This window comes from Nyctereutes procyonoides, unplaced genomic scaffold (genome assembly GCF_905146905.1).
Source record: "Nyctereutes procyonoides isolate TBG_1078 unplaced genomic scaffold, NYPRO_anot_genome, whole genome shotgun sequence".
Classification (NCBI taxonomy): domain Eukaryota; kingdom Metazoa; phylum Chordata; class Mammalia; order Carnivora; family Canidae; genus Nyctereutes; species Nyctereutes procyonoides.
Window position 1 is genome coordinate 25,905,567 of NW_026575036.1, and position 9,035 is coordinate 25,914,601.

At 40.1% G+C, this 9,035-nt stretch overlaps 1 protein-coding gene across 1 annotated transcript; it reads right to left on the reverse strand.

Moving 5' to 3' along the window:
* Positions 1-252: 252 nt before the first annotated feature.
* Positions 253-5,539, reverse strand: LOC129505524 (olfactory receptor 8S1-like). The gene is made up of 2 exons (XM_055318535.1): positions 5,521-5,539; positions 253-1,181 (listed from the first exon to the last, which is right to left on the reverse strand). Exons 1-2 carry the CDS (start codon positions 5,537-5,539, stop codon positions 253-255), a joined length of 948 nt encoding a protein of 315 aa, XP_055174510.1.
* Between the last annotated feature and the right edge of the window lie 3,496 nt (positions 5,540-9,035).

Below are 9,035 nucleotides of genomic sequence, written 5' to 3' on the forward strand. Positions count from 1 at the left end.
AACAGATTTGGACATAGTCTATACTACTTCATCCCAGTATGTATTTCTCAGTCTTCATTGAATTTTCTTGCCAAATACAAATAAGCAATCACACACTTAAACCTCTATTATCAAAATCCAAGAGGCTATTTTCATCAAATGGCAAATTTTTGAAGTGATCAAGTTAGACATTATTAATATATTTTATCACCTGTTCTCTCATTGTCTTATAACCAAATACAATATGAATTTTCCATATATAGGGAGATACAGTTATTGCTTCAACATTTTATGCAGAGCTGCCTTCACCTCCTGGTTCTTGAGGCTATAGATGAGGGGGTTCAGCAAAGATGTGATCACACTGTACTGAATGGAAACCACTTGTTCCAACTTAGAGCCTGAGAGGGGAGTCATGTACCTGAATAAAGCTGTGCCATAGTACAAAAGCACCACAGTGAGGTGAGAAGAACAGGTAGAGAAGGCTTTGCCTTGACCCCCAGAAGAACGGATGACTAGGATGGCAGAGATGATTCTAGAATAAGAAAAGAGGATGAGGGGAAGTGTCACAAATCCCAACAATGCACATGACCCAGCAAGAAGGACCTCATTGGCAGTAGGGTCAGTGCAGGACAGAGGGAAGAGAGAAGGAAGCTCACAGCAAAAGTGAGGGATGACACTGGGGCCACAGAAATGTAAGTTGTAGGTGAAAAGACTATTTGGCAAGGAGTTTAGGAACCCCACTGCCCATGCTGCAATTATCATCCCAACACAGAGAGGCCTATTCATAACCACACTATATAGGAGAGGGTGGCAGATGGCAGCATAGCGGTCATAGGCCATGGCTGACAGTAAGCAGGCCTCTGTGCTCCCAGAAAATATGAGAAAGAAACTCTGGGTCACACAGCCCCATGTAGAAATAGTCTTCTTTTGAGCTAATAAATTCTGCAGCATCTTAGGCATCGTTACTGAAGAAAGGCAGAGATCTAGAAATGACAGGTGACCTAGGAAGAAGTACATGGGTGTTTGAAGGTGAGAATCATTTCTGATCACCAGGATCATCATCAGATTCCCCATCAAGGTCAAGAGGTAAATCACCAGGAACAGTACAAAAAGCATGGTCTGGATCTGAGGATTTCCGGACAATCCTATGAGGACAAACTCGGTAATGATGGTAAGATTTTTCATGATTAAAGTTACTGGCCCTAGAAAGAAACATAATGCAGTTGAGTCATCCCAGATGAATAAGACTTTAAAAAAAAATGTGACTTCCAGCTTAGAGGTATAAATAAAAAACTATGAGATCAAGAAGTTTCCCTCTGGGGCACATTCACCATCCCCATTATTATTTCAATTCTGGTGGCATGAGCACCCCAAAGTGCTTCCTCTGTAACTGGTTCTTTGAACTTTAATACCCATTTATTCAGGAAATATTTATTTTTTTTAATTTATTATAGTCACAGAGAGAGAGAGAGGCAGAGACACAGGCAGAGGGAGAAGCAGGCTCCATGCACCGGGAGCCCGATGTGGGATTCGATCCCGGGTCTCCAGGATCGCGCCCTGGGCCAAAGGCAGGCGCCAAACCGCTGCGCCACCCAGGGATCCCTATTCAGGAAATATTTAATAAGCATCCAAGTGCTGGACACTGTACCAGATCCTGGGGATACAAAGTTGCTTGAGACATTATCCCTGCCCTCAAACGGCTTAGAATTTAACAAGGCAGAGAAACATGTAAAGAAGCAAAATAGTTTGTAATAACATAATGCATAGGACACAGCAATGGCACAAATATAAATTAATTGTCTCTGGATAACTTGGAAAATGAAGAATGGGTAATGCTTAGCCTGTTTTGAGATATTTACTCCACTAAGTAAACAAAGTGGAAGACAGTGTTCTAGGCAAAGGAAATGGCATGATCAAACATAGGGAGGCATGAAATATTAGTGCCTCTCTTAAGAACTTCATCAGCTCAGAGTGGTTGGGTACAGGGTGATTCACAAGCGCATGTGGTGCTAAGTGTGAAGGTCATGTGATCAAATTGGTAGTTTAGAGACATTCACCCTGGGGACATGTGGAAGATGAGCTGGAGGCAAAGCAACATATAGTTAGGGCAGTGAGTTCATTCTTTTAGTAGATACTTACCAAATACCTACTATGTGCCCAGCACATAGACTCTTAGGGTGTATCATTGAACACAACAGACAAAAATTTTTATCCTCACAGAACTTACATTCTAGTTGGGAAATTTAGAAAATAAATAAAGACATAAGTAAGTAAGTATAATGTGTTAGAAGGTGCTATGTGCTATATAAAATAATAATAGAGCAGGGAAAGGGAGACGGCTAATATGGGGGTAGAGGAGCGCAGTGAGGTTTGCAATTTAAATAGTGTGGTCAGGAGAGATAGGGTTATTGGAACAAGGATTTGAAGGTGATGAGGTCATTATCCCTGCAAATGTTCTATGGATGGAGAATTGGGGGAGTATAGCACTGAGTCTAGTCAGAGCTGGTGAGGGGTTAACAGAGGCTGTAGCAGTGAGAGAAGATTAGAGGAGACAGATTTGAGAGATATTGTTGAGATGAATTCTAAAGAATGTCATCACCAATTTGATGTTTAGAGTGAAAGTAAGTAAATAAAAAATGATTCTCCAGTGTTTGCCTTTGGTAATTGAGTGGTCCCATTCACTGCAACAGGAGCATATTTGAGGCAAAGATAATAAACACAGTTTTGAATATGTTGTTTGATGAACCCTGTGAGACAGTGAAAGGGTGTCCAGAAGGCACTAAGAGATAGGGTCCTGAAGTTTAGAAAAGATATTTGGGCTGAATATATGAGTCAAAGAGTCATAAACAAACCCACCCAGAGTGAGCCCATTCATAAGTGAAGACGCTCTAGGGTGGAGTTCCATATGACAGAAAAAATCCAATGGGAAAAAGAGAAAGAGAAACACAAAAGATCTTGTACTCATTCAGCATGGTCAATCATGGACCCATGCCTTTCTGATTTGAAGGACCCACTGGAGGTCATACAGCACAATGCCCTGTTGATAGTTGAGGAGACTGAGGTCCAATGAGGGAAGACATAACTCCTGCCACCAACTCCTTTACTCACCAACCCACCCATCATCCCTGTTTCTCTTTCTCTGCCTATTGTGTTAAGAACCCTCAGGCCTCAGCTCAAGGGTCATTTCCTCAGGGAAGCCCTTACTCTGCCACTATAATTTTCTTTTGTCACATTTGGTTTTCTATTATTATGCTTGCTATAATTGTGGTGCTCAAACTCACAACCCTGAGATCAAGACCTGAACTGAGATTAAGAGTTGGATGCCTAACCAATTGAGCTACCCAGGGATCGCAAAATAAATAAACTTTTCTGAATATAGAAGAGAGGTACTCCCAACCTCCCTCAACCTGTCCCCATCCCTGTAGTCAGTCTTTGTCTTCTTACCCTGCTTTGTCTTCATAACACTTACCAACATCTGGTATTTTAAAGTACATTTATTATCAACTTTCTCTTCTACTAGAATGTAAACTCAAAGACTTTTTCCTGTTTTGGCCATTACTATATATCCCTAGCACTTAGAATAATGCCTAGCATATAGAAAGGGCTCAGTATATATTTGATGAATGAATTTGTTTCATGTATGTCTGTGTTTTGAGAAGTTCCATGAAGACATAGACCATGTCGGTATTTTTTATTTTTATATCCTCAAAGCTTAGCACAATGCCTAAAACTTAGTAGGCATTTAAAGTTTATAGAATAAAATCATAAAAAAAAAATCACAAGATAGCTTTTGCATACTATTCAACTTTTAACATATCATATATTGGAGCTCAGAAAAACATTTTTGATCACCAAATAAGTAAAAGAATAAATAAAATAAATGAATGTATGATTCATAGGCAACCCTGTTAGTGAGACAAACTGCCGTTGGGCAGTAAGATGTCATATCATACTCTAATGCCTGTGCCCCTGTTCTAAGGAAGGGGACAGTTTGAAATCCCTGTGACTGTCTTGGATGGATGGCAATGAGGCTGTACAAAGAGTCAGAAGACCTTTTTTTTTTTTTTTTTTTTTTAGAGTCAGAAGACCTTGACACGAGTCTCAGCTACTAGTCAGGCAGTGTGGCTTTAGGCACGTAGGCAAATCTGTATCTGAATCTCTATTTTCTTTTTGTTTTCAAAGATTTTATTCATTTATTTGAAAGAGAAAGAGCGCATAAGTAGGGTTAGGAGCAGAGGAAGATGAAGAGAGAGAAGCAGACTTCACACTGAGCAGAGAGCCTGACATGGGGATTGATATCAGGACCCGGAAATCATGACCTGAGCAAAAGGCAGATGTTTAACTGACTGAGCCACCCAAGGGTTCCTGATTTTCTGTTTTGTCATTAGATTTATCTCCCTAAGTCTACATGGCAATAGATAAAAATGAATTATTTTTAGGATTTAACATTTCTGGTTTCTGGTAAGGAGGGAAGATGGTAGCAGAGTAGGAGGATCCTAGGCTCATCTCACCCCATGAACACAACTAGATAACTATCAAATAATCCTAAATACCCCAGAAATCAACCTGAAGACTGAAAGAATAAACTCCACACCTAAAGGAAGAGAAGAGGCCACACAGATGAAGATGTAGAAAGTGTGGAGATGTGATTTAGGGAAGAAAGGAATTGTGGGTACTGTGGAGGAGAGGAAGCCATGGTCACAGAGAAGAGTGAGAGAGACTGGAGGACACAGGGAAATGCACAAGGAGAACATTTCCCCCAAAGCCATTGGCTTGGAAAATGAGAGGAACTGAATTTTGTGGGTTCTTGCAACCAACAGAGTTTAAAGCCTGGAATATTAAAGGGCAGTAGGGTTGGCCAAGATAGAACCTGGGGCACTGTGCCACTCTTGGAGAGAAGGCAGGGAAACAACCTGGGGACAGATTGGCATGGAAACAGTGATCTGAAGAATGCAAGGGACACACAGGAAGGTGATTATTTGCTCTTCTTGGAATGCATCCCTGAGAGGCAGCATTCACAAGAATGCATCTCTAGGAACAAAGAAGCTCGCTGTTGCCATTTTCCTCCCCTGCCCCTCAGCATAAACACAGACCTGCAGGAAGCAGCACAGTGCCAACATTAGCTGCCTAACTTGCTTACACGAAGCCCCACTCCCCTGCACTCCAGCAGGACTGCCTTTCTCAGTTAAGCTTGCTTCAGCCCCAGTGTGGCATGCCCCTCCCCCAGAAGACCAGCACAAACCCCTGCCCACACCAGGTTGCGGCCCCCCCCCCCCCGAGTTCTTCAGGGCCTCAATTCTGGTGGAAGTGTTACCAGGCCTCACTTCACAAGCAGACCAGAGTACACCTGGTTAAAACTCACCGCATTCAGGTCAGGAACCAAACACTGCCTACAGCACGCAAGAAGAGCCTCTTTAGATGATTGACCTGAAGGGTACAGCAGCCAAAATACAACAGCAGAGCACAGGTAGCACACACCAGAGACATTTCCTGAAGTTCCAGGCTCTGGGCACTACATGACCTCTTCTTTATAACCATTACCTTCAGGAGCAGGAGACATGGCTTTTCTAACACAGAGTAGAAGGTAGAAACTTAGACAAATGCCAAGACAGAGGAATTTATCCCAAATGAAAGAACAAGGCCATAGCCAGAGATCTAAGAAAAACAGATATAAGTAACATGCCTAATAGAATTTTTTTTAAAGATTTTATTTATTTATTCACGAGAAACACACACACACACACACACACAGAGGCAGAGACATAGGCAGAGGGAGAAGCAGACTCCATGCAGGGCACCCAATGTGGGATTGGCACCCGATGTAGGACTCGATCCCGGGACTCCAGGATCATGCCCTGGGCCGAAGGCAGATGCTCAACCACTGAGTCACCCAGGCGTCCCACCTAGTGGAAAATTTAAAGTAACAATCATAAGGATAGTTACTGGGCTTGAGAAAAGAATAGAAGACATCAGTGAGATCCTTGCAACAGAGATAAAAGAGTTGAAAAACGATCAATTTGAGATGAAGAATACAATAAACAAGATTGGAAGCAGGTTTGATGCAATGATCAGGACACTGGAAGAAGCAGAGGAACAAATAAATTAGTTACTCAGAAGACAAAATAATAGAAATAGTAAAGATGAACAAAAGGGACAAAGAATTATGCAACATAAGAAGATTTAGGGAACTCAGTGACTCATTAAACATAATAAAATCCGTATTATAGAGGTCCCAAAAGAAGAGGAGAGATAAAAGGGGGAAGAAAATATATTTGAAGAAATAATAGCTGAAAACTTCTGTGTTCTGGGGAAAGAAATAGACATCCAGATCCAGGAGGCACAGACAACTCCCATCAAAATCAACAAAAGTAGGCTAACACCAGGATATATTATAATTGAATTAGCAAAATATAATAATAAATAAAAAAGCTTAAAAGCAGCAAGACAAAAGAAGTCCTTAACTTAAAAGGGAAGACCCATAGGGCTAGCTGCAAATCTCTCCACAGAAACTTGGTAAGAAGGGAGTGGCACAATATATTCAACATGCTGAATGGAAAAAAATTGTAGCCAAGAATACTCTACCCAGCAAGGCTGGCATTCAGAATAGAAGAGATAGCTTTCCATACAAATGAAAGCTAAAGGAGTTTGTGACCACTAAATGGGATGCTTTGAGTGCAAAGGAGGACCAAAAGTGACAAGGGACAAGAAAAAAAATCAGAGAAAGCTCCAAAAACAAACAAAAATAATAAGATGGCATGCAATGTATATCTGTCACTAATTACTTTGAATGTAATGGACTAAGCGCTCCAAAGACATAGGTGTCAAAATGGATAAAAATACAAGACCTATCTATATGCTGCCTACAAGAGACCCATTTTAGACCTGAAGACATCAGCAGATTGAAAGTGAGGGGATGGAGAAATATTTATCACACAAATGGATGTCAAAAGAAAGCCAGCGTAGTGATACTTAACATTAGGCAAACAAGACTTTAAACCAAACTCTGTAACAAGAGATAAAGGAAGGCACTATAAAGAGGACAATCCAACAAGAAGATCTAACAGTGGATCTTGTCCAGTGTGTCATTCAAAGTCATTGTTGCCAAAAAAACAAAACAAAACAAAACAAAAAACAAACCAAAAACCAAAGTCATTGTTTCCTTGTTGATTTTCTGTTTAGATGCTCCATTAATGCAAATGGAGTTTTAAGTCCCCTACCTTTATTGTATTATTATCAATGAGTTCTTTTATGTTTGTTATTAATTATTTTGTATATTTGTTTGCTCCCATGTTGAGTACATATTTACAATTGTTAGATCTACTTTAGGGGTTGGATTTCTTTCTAAAGAAATAAATGATATAGACACTTAAAAAAAATCCAATAGAACAGAACAATGAAACTAGGAGCCGGTTCTTTGAAAGAATTAATAAAACTGATAAACCTCTAGCTAGACTTACCAAAAAGAAAAGAGAAAAACCCAAATAAAATCACAAACAAGAGAGGAGAAATAACAACAAAGACTAGGGAAATACAAACAATTTTAAGATAGTATTATGAAAAACTATGCCAATTGGACAATCTACAAGAAATGGATAAATTCCTAGAAACATAAACTTCCAAAACTGAAACAGGAAGAAATAGAAAACTTGAAAATCCTGATAATCAGCAAGGAAGAAACTGAATCAGTAATAAAAAGTCTTTCAGCAGGGACGCCTAAGCAGGGTGGCTTAGTGGTTGAGCATCTGCCTTTGGCTCAGAGTGTGATCTTGAGACATTGGGCTCCCTGCATGGAGCCTGCTTCTCCCTCTGCCTGTCTCTGCCCCTCTCTGTGTTTCTCTCATGAATAAATAAATAAAATCTTAAAAAAAAAATCTTTCAGCAAACAAAAGCTCAGGGCCAGATCACGGAAAATTCTACCATACATTTAAGGAAGAGTAAATATCTATTCTTCTGAGACTACTCAAAAAGGTAGAAAAGGAAAGAAAACTTTCAAATTCATTCTATGAGGCCTGCATTACACTGATACAAAAATCAAATAAAGGAACGCCTGGGTGGCTCAGCAGTTGAGCGTCTGCCTTAGGCCCAGGGCGTGATCCTGGAGTCCTGGGATTGAGTCCGCATCGGGCTTCCTGCATGGAGCCTGCTTCTCCCTCTGCCTAGGTCTCTGCCTCTCTTTCTGTGTCTTTCATGAATAAATACAATCTTGAAAAAAAAAAAAAAAGATAAAGATTCCACTAAAAAAGAGAACTACAGGCCGATATCCCTGATGAACATGGATGTAAAAATTCTCAATAAGGGGCAGCCCCAATGGCTTAGCAGTTTAATGCCACCTTCAGCCCAGGGTGTGATCCTGGAGGCCCGGATCGAGTCCCACATCAGGCTCCCTGAATAGAGCCTGCTTCTCCCTCTGCCTCTGTCTCTGCCTCTCTCTCTCTCTCTCTGTTTCTAATAAATAAATACAATCTTTAAAAAAAATTCTCAATCAAATATTAGTAAACTGATTCCAACAATACATTTAAAGAAACCATTTACCACAATCAAGTGGGATTTATTCCTGGGTTCCAAGGGTGGTTCAATATTTGTAAATCAATCAATATGATACGTCACATTAATAAAAGGATAAGAACCATATGATCATGTCAAAAGATTCAGAAAAAGCAAAACCCACAGCTAATATCATCCCTGATGGGGAAAAACTGAGAGCTTTTCCTCTATGGTCAGGAACAAAACAGAGATGTACACTCTCACCACTGTTATTTAACATACTACTAGAAGATCTAGCCACAGCAATCAGATGGAAGGAAGAAAGGAAGGTAGATACCCTTAAGGGAGTAAAGTGAATTGCAAAACAAAAGCAATTTGTGTGTGAACTCTGTTTTTCTGATAGGAACTAGTTTAACTATTTTATGGTCTTTAACAAGTCAATTGATTCTTCTTGGTTTACTTTAAACATGGTGTTGAGCATAAGATAGTCTCCCTGATTTCTCCCTAACATCTTTTGTTACTCTTTTGTCTCATTATTTTAAAAATTCCCTCTTTTAACAATCTTCTACAAT